The 17100-nt window shown below is 39.2% G+C and overlaps 1 protein-coding gene across 1 annotated transcript; it reads left to right on the top strand.

The window, feature by feature from the left end:
* Positions 1-813: 813 nt before the first annotated feature.
* Positions 814-2515, top strand: LOC145002130 (cytochrome P450 81Q32-like). The gene is made up of 2 exons (XM_078961425.1): positions 814-1713; positions 1889-2515. Exons 1-2 carry the CDS (start codon positions 814-816, stop codon positions 2513-2515), a joined length of 1527 nt encoding a protein of 508 aa, XP_078817551.1.
* The last annotated feature ends 14585 nt before the right edge of the window (positions 2516-17100 follow it).

The raw sequence follows: 17100 nt of genomic DNA, 5'->3' as shown, positions 1-17100 counted from the left end.
TTCCTATGTTGAAGGCCTATCAATACTTGGGGTCATGTGTTTAATTAAGGTTTGAGATAAGACATAGTAATCCACATTCGAGTCTTGGCAACGAAAATGTAGAAGTGTACGTAGGTTTATCCCTTCGTTGTAGTTTCTGCTATCTGACACGATTTCTTGTTAACAGTCAGTTCCCTCATCTTGGTGGATTATTAAATACTTGATTTACAATTCATACAATGAACGAGTCTCATCAATTTCTCATAAAGGAATTCTTTTAGATTCAAATTTATCTGATATTGTATCTGAAACAGAAATTTTGAATTTATCAAACGTGACCAAATAAAAAGTAGTACTTTTGTTCTATGTGTACTTTTTTCCATGATTTTTTCTACAAAACCGAAATATAACTTTTGAACGTATCTTTAAATCATCATGAGCAAACTAAAAATGATACTAGAAAAAATATGCCAGATTCGATTTTCACACCCATGCGTGTGTCCTTTAGGATTTTCTCATGTCATGCAAGTCATATATTGTGGGAATGAAATGTGTGGTGACCCACAAAAGAAAAAGAAAAGACAATGTTTATATGTGTTATGAGAAAAATTCGAAATAGTGTTTAATGTCTTTAAAGTTACAAAAGACCATATTATAAGAATGGATTTATTTTTGGTTATATCGCGTTATTGACATATAATACTGAAATCATGTAATTAAGATCATTGTCATGCAAAGATTTGGCATAACCTTTTTTCAAGCTTATTCACTCATATTTCCCTCTCATAAATGACCATTCTTTACCATACATTCCACCATCACTTTCCTTGGTCGATGGATCAACGCATGTTTTATTACCTCCTTCCCTTTTTCTCCTTCCTCCCTCTTCTTCTTCTCTCCAGATTCTTTCTAGTAACAACACCCAAAAATCACCATCACCAAAACCTTCCTCCAACCCCGCTTTCTTTCCCTGTAATCGGCCATTTTCATCTAATCAAAGACCCAATACATCGAGTTTTGCAGACACTTAGTCTGAAATACGGCCCTGTTTTCACTCTCCAATTTGGATCCCGACCTGTTCTTGTTCTATCCTCACCATCCGCAGTTGAAGAATGCTTTTCCCAAAACAATGTTTCAGAAAACAGATCATGTCTGGAGAAGAACATGAAACACGATTACACCTCCGTGATCCCAGCCCCATATGGACCCTTTTGGAGGAAACTCCGCCGCATCACCACCATCGAACTCTTCTCAATCACCCGACTCGCCACTCATTCAGATGTCAGACAAGATGAAATCCGATCATTGATCAAGACTCTACTCCTGGAAATTGTTCATGATAACTTCACACGAGTGGGATTGAGGTCAAGAGTGCAAGATATGTCGTTTAACATCATCATGAGGATTGTTTCTGGAAAACGGAGCTTTGATCCTGAAATACACGATTTGAAGGAGGCTCTTAACTTTCGCGACATGATAACTGGGATCTCCAAAGCTCCTCGGGTGCCTTTTCGAACAGATCTTTTGCCATTCCTAAAGTGGATCGATTTCCAGGGTATGAAGAGGACGCTATTGAGATTAAAGGTGAAAAAAGATGCATCATCTGAAGATTTGTTGGACAAATGCTGGAAGAAAGATGGGGTTTCTAACAAGCAAATGATTGATGCGATGCTTTCTTTGCAAGAAGCACAACCTGAAAATTACTCCGATCAGATAGTTAAAGGAATTCTGTTGGTATGTTACTTTGCATTGATACACGAATTAACACTACAAATAAACTCTTCGTATTCTTTTGGATATTCACACTTAAAAGATTCGTAATAATTAAAATTCTTTTAGATATTCACACATAAAAGTTTCTCTTATGCATGCATGCTTATATTAGAACATTCTCTCTTCATTTATGCAGACACTATTACTTGTTGGTACGGATAGTTCAGCATGGACAATAGAATGGGCGATGTCACTTCTCTTAAATCACCCCGATGTTCTACAAAGAGCTAGAGAAGAGGTCGATGAGCATGTAGGACACAAGCATTTGATAGAGGAAAAAGACCTCTATAAGCTACGATACCTACAAAACATAGTCAATGAGACACTCAGATTATTCCCCACAGCACCACTCTTCGTGCCACACGAGTCATCAAAAGATTGCACGATTGGAGGATACAATATACCACATGGAATGATGTTATTGGTAAACACGTGGGCTATCCATAGGGACCCAAAGGTATGGGAGGAGCCTACAAGTTTTAAACCAGAAAGGTTCGAAAGATCGGTTGGTGATGGATATAACTATATACCATTTGGTATGGGAAAGAAGCAATGCCCTGGAGCTGGGCTTGCTAATAGAGAGATTGGTGTTGCTTTAGGGTCATTGATTCAATGTTTTGAATGGGAAAGGGTCAGTAAAAAATTGGTGGATTTGTCTGAAGGTAAAGGCTTAACCATGCCAAAATATGAACCATTAGAGGCCATGTGTAAAGCAAGAGAATGTATGTTTGATGTCCTATCAAAGTTACTAGATGCTTCATAGAAATTTGATTAATCATGATGCTAGTAAATAGTAATCAAACATGTGTGGGAGTATTCAGTATTGTGTCTCCACGTAGTACTTTTTTATGGTGATAAGGAGACCGAAATCCATAAGTGAGATATGAGACATATTCAAGTCTAGGCATCAGCGTAACTACTTACTGTTAGGACATTGCGATTTACCCCCATGTTATGACTTTGAGAAGCTTGCTCATATAACACTCAAATTCATAGAAAACCAAATCCATTTTCATGAAAAAAAAACACAATATTAAGTTGAAATCGAGAAACCAACCATTTGATTTGTCGATAATTGGCCAATAATAAAGTTTTCTTTTCTAGCATTGAGGGTCCTAAACCTCTATCTTAGTCCTATTTATACCATTTTCACTGAATATAGGTTGTTTAGCCGATAAATGGATTATTTTTCCCAAATTTGTGTCTATGTGGTGGTCTACACGACAGTCAACATTGACTAATGCTAACAAAAATGGTGTCGTTATGGTTTCTATATAAAGAATCCTAGTATGAAACACATTTCAAATAATTATTACCAAAGAAACACGGTTCGTCATTTTGATAAGTGAAGTGTTGATTTTATCTTATTCATTGCATAAGGTATGGTTTAAGGAAGAAAATTTTCATATTTTTAATGAAATTATCAGCATCTTTTCCAATTTGGTTATTCATCAATTGTTTTCATATACTTTTTCATGATTTTCACGTTCTTACAATTGCTTGTACATATTTATGTTACAATATGTTATCATCGTCTTTAACTTGGTGGTTGTTGATGGTAGACATAAACTATACAGTAGACCAGTAGTTTTTGTTCCAAACCCCTCCTCATTACCTATTGAAATGGTCTTGTTGCATATAATAATTATATGGACTTCTCTCCTATATATGTAGTACAATGATTTAGTGGGATTTCTTATTAGATTGATCAATGTGAGAGTAAACAATTTGTATTGCTAGGTGTTTAACAAGAGTATGATACGTTGACTGATTGCTAATTGTGATGTTGATTAGAATAACTTTTTAGATCATGGATATGATAAATTGGTAATTGTGGTAGAATCTATAGCACTCGACAATAAGGGTTAGAGTTTTACTATAATTAAGTTACTTCAAATTAACTATTAAATTCATTTAGAGAGGTTTTAATGTACGTATTTCTCAATATTGATAATTTATTTAATCGAAAATCTTGAACTAAGAAATGGTTATGGACAAAACGATGGAGAACTAAGGCCCTTGAGGTTTTTGATGTCGAGGACAAAAAGGCTTATCAATACCTTTTTTTTTTTTTTTTAATTGTCAAACTATCTGACTACAATCGACTCGTGTTTATAATGGACAACTAACTCGAACATATTTACCGTATAAATTATAAACCGTACACTTAAAACTCCTCATACAAAATATGTACTTATAATTGTATCATACAAGATTCTAAAAACGACCTAAAAGTGGCGAAGTCGCCTAAAATGAACTATTTGTGTATATTCTCAAACTTAAAAAACATGTATAAAATCCAACAAAAACTAAGAAAAATATATCAATAAGAAAGATTAACACACTTACTCTCTTCCGTAAGAAAAGGAAATACTTGAACTTTTATTAGTCAAATGTGTCTTTTTGTTTTGTTCAAATTAATGTACATTCAATTCTTTACATTTTTCAAAAAAAAAAAAAATCGATAATTCAAAGAAATATACTAAATTGAAAATTGTTATTATGATTTTGAGATGAATCAATTCAAGAGCTGAAAATATTCTTCTCATTACTCAATTGTAAAATACAAGTTACAAATATATGCTATACAAGCTAGGCTACCATACGCCACAAATATCAACCCAATCTAATCAAATAACTGTAGCAAAAAAGAAATGCTAACTAACTTCCAACTGCTACTTGCTGATGTGGATATATACATAGCTCCAATATGCCCCCTCAAGATGGAATCTGAAAGATATCTTAAAGAGTCGTCTTTGACAATAAAGGAATCATTTTTGCTCTTGGAAGTGGTTTAGTAAACAAATCTGCAAGCTGATGTTGAGTTCATATAGGCATAAGTTTCATGGTGGGATCAAGAACTTTATTACAAATAAAATGGAAATGTAAATCTATATGTTTTGTTCTTTCTTGAAATTGAGGGATTAGAAGTTAGATTGATTACGGATTCATTATCGCAAAAGAGTAGATTGAGATGAATTAATTTTGAAGGCATGAAGCAAGTATTTTTACCAAATAATCTCACAAGTTGTAGTTGCAAGTATTCTATATTCGACCTTTGTGGGTGATCTAGACACAATGGTTTGCTTCTTAGATTTCCAAGACACCAAAGAATCTCCAAAATAATGCAAAACCCAATTTTCGATCATCTAGTATGGGGACAAGCTACGCAATCAGAATCACTAAATGCTCTTAATTGAGAAGAACGATTAGATGACAGAAATAACCCTTTACCAGGATTATGCTTCAAGTATCTTAGAAGATGATTAATATCTTCCATATGTGACACTTGTGGTGAAGTAATGAATTGGCTCAATCTATACACAACATAAGTGATATCCGACCTAGTAAAAGTTAAGTACATCAATCGTCTGATTAAGCGTATGTATTGAGCAAGATCATCAATAATCTTTCCTTCAAAGTTAGAAACTTTAACTTTTGGATCCATAAGGTAATTGTAATGGCCCAAAATAAGACTCAAAAACTTCATTTTTAAATTAATAAAAATCGTATCCCAAAACATCATCATAAATCCAAAGTGGAACAAATATATCAATACATCATAAAATATTAGAGTTATCATGAAAATATGGAACAATATCGTGTGTGCACTGCAATCACCCCGAGATCTTCTCCTTAGCACCATAAGTACCTAAAACATAAACTGAAAACCGTAAGCATGAAACTTAGTGGGTTTCCTCCAAATACCACATACCACACATATAAAACATATAATGGACCCCACCCGATGAGTGTAATGGGCCCTACCTAACTACAGATCCAGTCCCCTAAGTTTAGGATACCACATAAAGTTGCTATATTTACGTTCATGCATGGCATCCAAGGGGTTAAAACACTAATATAAAGTTTAATAAGGGGTTTAGGGCATAAGGAAGGGCCGCAACTTAATAAAGATGGCAACTTTACGTCTAAAGAGGCCATAAGGAGTCCCGATCTGAAGTCATGTCCTCATGACAAACTCAAACCCGAGAGTGACTCCATTTTACACTAGAAATGATCATACTCTTGCACAAGGGAAGATCTAAGAAATGGAAAACTAAGTTAAAGAATTTTTACCTCTAAATGGTTGCTAACACAGAGTAGATGTCGGATCTACAACCTCTCCCTTTGCTTTAACTTCTTCAAGTTCCAAATCCCTTCACAATCACACCAAAATCACTCTCAAAGGCTCACACAAACACACTCAAGAAGGCACAAGGCTCGAATTAGGGTTTTTATGGGTTGCAAAGATGATGAGGTAAGCCACAATGAGCCATAAGTTCTTTATATAGGGCACAAAATCCTGAAATTAGGGTTTTCCTTTCCAATGCCTACTCGTCGAGTTGGGCCTTCCAACTCGTCGAGTAGAACCTCCATCCCGCATCCATAATAATTCTTACTCTACGAGTTGGAGCTCCCCAACTCCTCGAGTCCCAATCCAAAACCCTAAAATTTAGAGAGATAAATGATACCTGGAACAAGCGTTACAAATCTCCCCTACTTGAACTAGACTTTGTCCTCGAAGTCTGCTGATGCAAACAAATCCGGGTAGTGCTCCCACATCTCATCCTTCGGTTGCCATGTCGATTCAGATCCCCTTCAGTGCTTCCGTTGCACCTTCACTGGCTTCACCTCTTTATTATGAAGGACCTTAACTTTCTTATCCAAGACCGCAACGGGCCTCTTAATGTAGTTCAGGCTCTCATCCACCTAAATGTCATCCAAAGATATAACTGCAACCTCATCAGTAATACACTTCCGGAGTTGAGAGATGTGGAAGGTGTTGTGAATCTAGCTAAGCTCGTCTGGCAGATCCAAATGGTAAGTCATCTTGCCCACCCGGGTGGTAATCCTGAATGGACCGATATATCGGGCCCCTAATTTGCCCCTCTTCCAGAACCGAATGACATCCTTCCACGGTCACACTTTTAGCAATACGAAGTCTCCCACCTAGAACTCAGGATCTGAGCGACGACAATCAGCATAGCTCTTCGGACGTCTCTGCGCAACCCGCAGCCTATCGCGCACTTGCTAGATCAACTCGGTAGCCTTAAGCACTACTTTGGTGCTTCACATGATTTGATGCCCAAATTCACCCCAAAAAATCGGGGCCCTACACCTCCGACAATACAATATCTCGAACGGGGGTCGGTCGATACTAGCATGGTAACTATTTTTATATGAAAACTCTACTAGTGGGAGGTATGTATACCAGCTCCCTCCGAAATCCAGAATACATGACCGCGGCATATACTCGAGCATCTGGATCGTTCAATCACTCTGGCTTTCTGTTTGGGGGTGATATGCAGTGCTGAAGTGTTATTGTGTGCCCAGTTCCTCATGGAACTTCCTCCAAAATCTAGATGTAAACTGAACATCCCGATCAGAGACCACTGACACCGGCACCCCGTGCCTAACCACCACCTCTCGCACATAAATATCTGCTAATTTCTCAGCAAAGATACTCTCGGAGATCGGAATAAAATGGGCGCTCTTCGTCAATCTGTCCACGATGCCCATATGTCATCCACACCCCTCGTTGTCCTCGGTAACTTCGTGATGAAGTCCATAGTGATCTCTTCCCACTTCTACATAGGAATAGGTAGAGGTTGGACCTTTCCATGAGTCCGCTGATGTTCTCCCTTGATCTTCCTGCAGGTCAAGCACCGTTCACATACCAGGCGATCTTCCGCTTCATGCACGGATACCAGTAGGTCAGCCTCAGATCCTTATACATTTTTGTAGCTCCCGGATGTATAGAGAACCTGGACTTGTATGCCTCCTCTAATATCTTCTATCTCACTCCCCCAAATGTCGGAACCCACACCCGGCCACATTATTTCAAAAGACCTCGACCATCCAAATAAACAAGGGGATCTAACCCCGAATCCACTCAAACTTCCATTTTTCCCTCTTTAAACCCTCCAATTGAGACTTCTTGATCATATCCAATAGTGGAGAGACCACCGTCATCCTCAAAAAAACGTTCCCGATCGGAGAACCTTGCCTTGTGACTCAAAGCATCGGCCACCATGTTGGCCTTCCCTGGATGATGTAAAATCTCGTAGTCATAATCTTTTGGTACATCCAACCACCTCCTTTGTCACATGTTGAGGTTCTGCTGATCCATCAAATATTTCAAACTTTTGTGGTCAGTAAAGAAAGTGCATCGAACCCCGTACAAGTAATGCATCTAGATTTTGAGAGCAAACACCACTGCCCCCAATTCCAAGTCGCGCGTTGGGTAATTTGCCTCATGAGGCTTCAACTGCCTTGGGGCGTACGCGATCACATGCCCCCTATGCATCAATATTGTTCCTAACCCTGAGATTGATGCATCACAAAACACCACAAAATCATCCAACCCCTTAGGTAGTACTATAATTGGGGCGTCACATAACCTCTGCCTTAAGGTCTCGAAAGTTGACTGCTGGTCTGGGCTCCACAAGAAAGTCACATTCTTCTTGTTTAAATGGGTCAATGACACATCGATCTTGGAGAAATCCTAGATGAATCTCTGATAATACCCCACTAGACCCAAGAATCTACGGATCTCAGATGCATTCTTTGGTATTTCCCATCACATCACTGCCTCAACCTTGGCTGGATCAACTGAAATACCCTCCTGGTTGATGATGTGCCCCAAAAACTACACCTCTCGCAACCAGAAATCACACTTTGACAACTTGGAATATATCTTTTTTGTTCTCAGTGTCTCCAAAACCACCCTCGGATGCTGCTCGTGTTGCTCCTTGGTCTTAAGTAGACCATGATATCATCAATGAAAATGATCACCGACCGATCCAACATCGGTCTACACACCCTGTTCATGAGATCCATGAACGCTGTTGGGGCATTAGTGAGCCCAAATGGCATCACCACAAACTCATAGTGATTGTACCGAGTCATGAAAGATGTCTTCAGTATATCATCATCCCTAATCCTCATTTGATGGTATCTCGACCAAAGATCAATCTTGGAAAACCAAGATGCACCCTGAAGCTGATCGAACAAATCATCAATCCTCAGGAGCAGGTAATAGTTTTTCACCATTAGCTTGTTCGTCTCCCTATAATCGACACACATCCTATATGACTCGTCCTTCTTTTTCACGAACATGATTGTTACTCCCTACGGGGAACTGCTCGGACGAATGAACCCTTGGTCTAGCAGCTCCTGCATCTCGAGTGGAGCTAACCAATATGGTGCCTTAGCTATCGGAGCGGCACCCGGCACCAAATCAATGCGAAATTCTACTTGCCTCTCTGGAGGCACCCCAGGCAACACCTCGAGAAAGACATCCTGATAATCCTGTACAACTAGTACACTTCCCAAATCTGTCGGGGCCTTTACCTTCGCATCCGAGATATATGCAAAGAATCCTAAACAACCCTGATGAAGAAGTTTCCCAGGCCTTGTAGCTGAACAGAGGGTAGGCCCTTGCGAGGCCCTCTCTCCATGAATAACCAATTCTCCCCCACTTAGGATTTAAACCATGGTCAAAGTCAAAGTCAACAGTCCATGTTGACCCTAACTCTTCGACTGCATCTAGCAACTCGTCGAGTTTCCTTGGTGTCCAGAAGACCAAAAAATCGGGTCAACTCATCGAGTTCTTCAGTGTCCAGGAGACCGAAAACTCTAATCAATTCAATGAGGCATCTCACCCTGTAACGACCCAAAACACAACCCAAAAAGTTTTGTTTACTAATTACTAAAACATCATGTCAATATCATAAAATAAAACTCGTATGTCAATATCTCAAAACCATAGCAAAGTATTACGAGAAAATTGTATCAGGACTGTATCAAATCATATCTATGACAATCTAAAACAATTCCCAGGATAAACTGAAGCTGTGGTGTGTGCGATGCCATCAACCCGAGCTCTTCCCTTTACTTGCGGAAGTACCTGAAACCAAAACTGAAATTGTAAGCACGAAGCTTAGTGAGCTCCCCCAAACTACCACATACCATACAATAACATATAAACACATATTGGGCCTTGCCCAGTGCATCAGACTGAAGTCCGGAAACTACATCGGACCGAAGTCCGGAACTGACTGGGACCTTGTCCCCTGCATTGGACCGAAGTCCAGAACTAACTGCATCGGACCAAAGTTTGGAACTGACTGGGACCTTGTCCCCTGCATCGGACCGAATTCCGGAACTAACTGCATTGGGCCGAAGTCCGGAAACTGACTGAGCATAACATAGCATAAACATATCAACTAGCATGAACACATAAACTGCATACTGCATCGGGCCGTAGCCCAGAACACATAACACATAAATCCTGCCTAAGCCACGAAGGCATCAAACATACTAACTACTGCATCGGACCGAAGTCTGGAAACTACTGCTAGCTAAACGGGTCGGCATTGTGGCCTTAGACCCGTTCCTACTGGATGGAAACTCACCTTGTAAACTGGCTGCTAAGTGACTGTTTTGGAAACCGACTGCTGCTGCTCCGGTATCTCCCCGGCTACAATTTCCATAAACACACTCAATCAATTACTGATAACTGTACTGAGGGTAAAATGACTATTTTACCCCTGGTCAAAGTCAACCTCCTCGTCAAAGTCAACCTCGAGTGGACCGGACTCGCCGAGTCTGAGGAACTACTCACCGAATCTGAGGAACTACTCGTCGAGTTTGAGGAACTACTCGCCGAGTTCTGTCGAGCAGATTCCATACAACTACATTCGAATACGCTCTATGGTTCCTAACTCGTAGATCTGAAATCTTGGAACCATCTGAACACGTAAAGTTGCTAACTTTACGTTTAACTACGAAGGAATGAAGCCTTCCTACTCAAACACCACTTTGCTCAGGAAAAGTCATCCGACTCACCGAGTTGCTCATACAACTTGTCGAGGTCTAAGGAAAACTTCATCGGACTCACCGAGTTGTTCTTCCAACTCGTCGAGTCGACAACTAACTTCATATAACTCGTTGATTCGTCATGTGGACTCGCTGAGTTCATTCATCCCTTTTTCCATACAAGTTCGATCTGAGCCATGCAACTGCTACAAATCATGGATCTAGACTTCTAAGGCATGTTTTTCACGTAAAGTTGCTAACTTTACGTGCATGCATGGCTTTAAAGGCTTCATATGACCAAAATAAGCTCTTAATGAGGTTCTAGGCTCAATGGGGACTTTGATCACAACCATAACCAAAACTTTATACTTCTAACATGCCATGAGTATCCAGATCTGAGGTATAACCCGGCCACAAGGCCTATTTATAAGATATTTAGGGTTTTTGGGCATAGAAACCCCAATTGAGGAACAAAATGGATCTATATGATCAATGAGAAAGGTATGCAATTTAATACTAGAAAAGATGACCAATAGAGTGTGTATTCTGGATCTACTTTCTCTTCCTTGAGCTCTCCAACTTTCTCCTTCTCCTTCTTACTTCAAAAATGCCTTCACAAGCAATAAACACACACATAAACTTACTAAAAACGGCTAGGGTTTGATAAGGAATGCTCTGAGGGTGATGGAGGCTGAGATGGGGGCTATAAGGTCGTTTAAATAGGTTGCAAACCCTAAGAATTAGGGTCTCCTCCTGATTGGCCTACTCGTCGAGTCCATGCGTGGACTCGCCGAGTAGATCACTTAAAGCCCGCAACCAACTCGACATCTACTCGGCGAGTTAGGGCTACAACTCGCCGAGTAGCTCTTCCTAAAAGAGCATTTAATCAAAAATAAATACATACCAGGAACGGGGCGTTACACACCCACTCGCCGAGTTCACTCAGAATCCAGAAGGCGGGGTAATTTGATCCAACTCATCAAGTTGGCTAAGCAACCGTCGAGTTCGTTCAACCTTTTTCATATTCAGTCCTTTCCAGTCGAATCCAATCCCTAACTTACAGATCTAGTCCCCTAGGGTTAAGATACCACGTAAAGTTGTTATCTTTACGTTCATACATGGCATCCAAGGGGTTAAAACACTCATAGAAAGCTTAATAGGGGGTTTAGGGAATGAGGAAGGGTCGTAACATAATAAAGATGGAAGATTTACATCCAAAGAGGCCATAAGGAGTCCAAATCTGAAGTCATGTCCTCATGACAAGCTCAAACCCGAGAGTGACTCCATTTTGCACTAGAAATGACCATACTCTTGCATAAGGGAAGATCTAAGAAATGGAAAGCTAAGGTAAAGACTTTTTACCTCTAAATGGTTGCTAACACAGAGTAGATGTTGGATCTACAACCTCTCCCTTTGCTTTAACTTCTTCAAGTTCCAAATCCCTTCACAATCACACCAAAATCACTATCAAAGGCTCTCAAACACGCTCAAGAAGGTACAAGGCTCGAATTAGGGTTTCTCTGGGTTACAAAGACGATGAGGGAGGCCACAATGAGCCATAAGTTCTTTCTATAGGGCATAAAACCCTGAAAATTAGGGTTTTCCTTTCCAACGCCTACTTATCGAGTTGGGCTTTCCAACTCGTCGAGTAGACCCTCCATCCAGCATCCATAATAATTCCTACTCGATGAGTTGGAGCTCCCCAACTCGTCGAGTCCCAATCCAAAACCCTAAAATTTAGAGAAATAAATGATACATGGAACAAGCATTACACTTCTTTGAGAGTTTTAGCCTCTTCCATGCATGGACGTAAAGTTAGCAACTTTACATGGTTTTTCAGCTCTTGGGGTACCAGATCTATGTTCTAGAGCATTAGACTTGATGAAAAAGGTCTGAATGTGTTAATATGGGAAAACTCTACAAGTTGTTCAGCCAATTCGACGAGTTAGCTAGGGTTTTCACGATTTTCTAGATACTGTAAGAACTCGACGAGTTGGGTCAACATGGACTGTTGACCTTGATTATTAACTTTGACTTTGACCATGGTTGACCAAGTTTGACTTTGAGGGCATTTTGGGTATTCTGGGGTTTTGATGGGTTTTGTCACATGGTGGTGTTAGGAATTTGAGTTCGGAGCTGATTTTGGAATTAGATTCTACCAGTTCAACACTTCTTGTGAGATGAGTGTTCCTTACTGTACTCGTAGGGTTGAAGTGTGACAACCGTCAAATTCTGGTCAATTCAAAGTCAAATAAAGTCAACAAGTCAAACCGGTCAGCTCAACTAACCCTTGTGTACTTGGACTTACGTTCAGTATTTACTAAACAACCCACTATTCTAATAAGAGAACATAAATCGAAAAGTACGTACATCTAGATCTCCTTAACCTGAAACTGTAGTACGTGGCGAGCCAAACCGATAAAACAATGATGCATACTCATCGGGAGTGTGTAAGATCCTTAATCAAGGCTTAACAGGGTTTACGAACCATGCATGGCGATGCCGGACACTCACAATTGTCACACATGGATTCTCTCTCAATCGTTTTCACTCTATCTCTCTCTATGTCAAATCTCTCCCAAATCTCTCCAAGTATGTGAAATCTCTCTCAAATATCTCTCTGTATGAGAAATCTCTCCAAGAATGTCAAATCTCTCTCAAATCCCTCCAAGTATGTGAAATCTCTCTCAAATATCTCTTTGTATGAGAAATCTCTCCAAGAATGTCAAATCTCTCTCAAATCCCTCCAAATATGTGAAATCTCTCTCAAATATCTCTTTGTATGAGAAATCTCTCCAAGAATGTCAAATCTCCCCCAAATCTCTCCAAGTGTGAGAAATCTCTCCCAAATCTCTCTCAAAAGTTTCCCGTAACTTTTTGGAATCATTCGGGTCATTCCGGCCCTTAACCGGGTCAAAAACGGCTTAAAACGGGGCGAAAACGAGAAAAATAGGCTTTAGGAACCGAAACCGGAATGAGAGGCTTCTTAGGACCAGAGACCGAGCCTCTGGTGGCTAAGAGACCAGAGACCGAGCCTCTGGTGGCTAAGAGACCCGAGACCAACCGAGCGATCGGTCCCTCTCGGTGCCTCTCGGTCCGCCTCCACTCTCGGTGCCTCTCGGTCCGCCTCCGCGCTCGGTTCCCTTTCTCTCCTCTCGGTTCTCTTCGCGCGCTCGGTTCCTTCTCTCCCTCTTCTCCCCTCTCGGTTCCTTCCCTTCTCTCTTCTTCTTCTCTCGGTTTCTGCCTCCCTCTCTCTCGGTTCAGCATAAGAGGGCCGAGCCTCGGCCAGATTTCGCATTTTTGTCACTTTTAGCCAATTTTTGATATTTTTAACATTTTAAGCCCGTTTTTCGTGATTTTAAAGCGGGATTTTCTCCAGAAATTATATTTTAACATTATAAACTCTAAATATTCATAATTTAAACATATTTTGATGAAAATCATTATTTAAATAATAAAAAAATCAAATGGGTGAATTATTAAAGGTGGAGTGTTGACTTTGCCTTATCCAAAGTCACAAGCAACCACCTCACACCCACTCTTTGACTAACCACACCTCTCCACCTTACCTAGGTCACATCAATGTCTTTTCCACTCAATTATCCCTCCTTCTCACGTTTTTGAGGGCTGATTATTCATCCTCTCTCCTCACTTCTCTCATTTGCTCTCATTTCACAAGAAGATCAAACTCTTTCCTCTCTCACTTTCTCTCTCTAGAAATTCGAGATTCAAGGGCTGATCTTGAGTTTTTCCCCCACATTTGGTAAGCATAATCCATTCTCTTTATGATTATCTCATTCATTTCCACTCAAATCATGGATATCTTAGACAAACTCTCTCATAATTGTGTTAGATCTTCGAATCTTCAAGTGATTCTTCAAGTGTTCTTGGGTTGAACACTTTCCTTCTTCAACACTTACCTACTGAAATCACTTAAGGTGAGTTCATACCCCTACATTTTCATGTTTTCTCAAGTTTTCAGGGGGGGAATACAAGTTAAAACACTAAGAACATATCTAAATTTTCCTAACAGCCTTCATCAGAAAAGTTCAACTCCATTCACGGACTGTTTTGGACATCTTAAACACTTTTGTTTTGAAAACTGTACAAGGTGCAAATAGTTCAAGTTTTTAGCTTTAAAATGGCTACTTGCACATCTCCATACGATTTTTCTACAATTTATGGTGATTTTTACAAAACTGCCTATCATTTCAAACAACAATCCGGACCAGTCTGTGATTTTGGACTTTTTCACCCAAGTTAGAGGTCATATTAAATTGTGATAAAAATTACGAGCAAACTAGACACAGTTTGTGAACTCTCAGAATTTACGGATCTAGTTTTCGACTTCGTATGATTTTTCTATGATTTTTCCAAATCAGGGCAGAATTGCTAAATTTTGCCAACAGCATGTAAATATCATAACACTTTGTATTATGTTGAGCAAAGTGTATAATCATAAGTTTTAGTATTTGAATGTGTTTCCTTGTTAGTTTATCATTATGAACTGAAACTAAGACATTCATATTAAATATTATTCATTCATTTTGGAACACGTATTATTAAACTATAAAAAGTATAGTTTGATAAATTCACAACACTAATACATTTCCATAAAAGAGTTCATACATAGTACATACATTTTAGATAAACTATAATAGGTATAGTTTATGATACATCACTCTACGCACTCGTACAAGATGGGTACATTCATACAAGAAATATTTATATTCACACACATTTCACGTAAACTTGTTATCATATATTGTGAGTTTCTCTATATTTCTCTCTCTCTCTCTCTCTCTCTCTCTCTCTCTCTCTCCCCGTACGTCCGAGTGCGGGATATAATTCCTGGTAGTTATAATCAGAATCTCCTTGAGGGAGAACGTGATACTTGTATATAGATCTATATTGGGATTGACACCCCACACCTTGCTGCTAGCTACAGTTGGACCTGCAGGTCTACGGGTGACAAATGTCATTTTATTTTTCGCGACACTGAGAACGTCGTGGCAGGTTCACATAGTCATAGTATGATTATAACGGCTCACATAGGGAACAATCCATAAGTTTACGGGATTTTATTTTTAAAACCTAAATGAGTTTTATGTCGATTTAAAATCACCTTTTATCTCTATGGGTACAAATACAAAGTGTCGGGTCTCTATACAAAGTTATTATGATATTAAAACTATATTTCCTCTAGAATTGTTAGACTTCAACTATAGTCGCTGAGCGTATATGTTTGAGTCATATAAGAATTTAGTCTTGATTGGCCTAGAATTGGTGGTGCCCGCCTCATCTCCTGTTCCTCGTTGGGTTGTGGACCTGGGGCAGACCCACTATATTCAACGTTTTATCTAAGTTAAACCTTATATAACTTATATATGTTGGACGATTATAGAGGAACTCTACGGATTACTCTAGGGTTCATTAATGCATCATGTAGGATTATTTCTATTCATACTTAACTAAGAAAATATTGGATTTTCTGGAAATCAAACTATATCGATTTTACAAGGAAAAACGGTTTCTACTTCAAACAAAACTCTTATGAACTCACCAACCTTTGTGTTGACACTTTTTAAAACTACTTGTATTCTCAGGAAATCAGTGAAACAGGAAAACTTCATCGCTTTGAGGATGGGACGCTAAACCGTCAACAAATTTATTTTGTCATCATAATGTAATTGCTTATGAAACATGTAAACATATACTTTGGGTAACTTTTGCAATTATATATATGGTGGTTGTTTTTACTTTGAGCACTATTATACACGTTGTTGTGATACTGTACATGAAGTCCTCCACCCCCAGACGTTTCCGCCATCCTTGGTTTGGGGGTGTGACAGATTGGTATCAGAGCATTGTTTATAGTGAACTAAGTATATCGAACCACATAAGATATACAAACTATAAATGCATTGGGACTAAGGTCTCTGATTTTAAGATTCCAAAACCACTATACCTTTAAGAATAAATAACTTTTGTTAAAAGTATACATGCATGCATACATACTAAGGTCAGCATCATTTTAGGACAAAACAAAAGTAATGATTGTTGGATATCACAGGTAAGCTTGGGGATGTATGGTCAGTCTTGGGAGTGGCATAGCCTGATCAACTATGCTGGTCCGAGGAGTGATTAGCATATGCCCAAGAATGGTTGTGATGTGGCAACAAGTCTAAAAACTTACCAACACTACCACAATGAAATACCATAGGGGTATTTTGGCATTATTAAAATTACATATGTGAGAACTAAATAGATCTTTATCAATAGGTCCATAGTTGCTTAGTGGATACATTAAAATTTTATGTATCCAGGACGTCATAGACTTAGAATCTGTGGATCTTTGCTCTACTTCCTGTTCTCGTTGGATTGGGGATTTAGAGTTAGGGTCGCTTATTCGAAGGTCTATCCTGTCCCGAATACATATAATTAGTATGCACTAAACAATTTGTTGAAGTACCTGATAAAGATCATCATATAATTAGCCAATTAGTACTTTTGCTTAATTATTTCTTA

Source organism: Lactuca saligna, chromosome 6 (genome assembly GCF_052625555.1).
Source record: "Lactuca saligna cultivar CGN05327 chromosome 6, ASM5262555v1, whole genome shotgun sequence".
NCBI classification, from domain to species: Eukaryota; Viridiplantae; Streptophyta; class Magnoliopsida; order Asterales; family Asteraceae; genus Lactuca; species Lactuca saligna.
Note: the sequence above shows the minus strand (reverse complement) of the source record. Positions and strands in the feature narration are given on the sequence as shown.

What these genes read in the sequence shown, in the direction of transcription:
- LOC145002130 (XM_078961425.1), top strand. Translation starts at nt 814, where the DNA reads ATGGATCAACGCATGTTTTATTACCTCCTTCCCTTTTTCTCCTTCCTC. An exon ending in TAGTTAAAGGAATTCTGTTG is followed by an intron (nt 1,714 to 1,888) that starts GTATGTTACTTT and finishes TCATTTATGCAG; the next exon opens with ACACTATTACTTGTTGGTAC.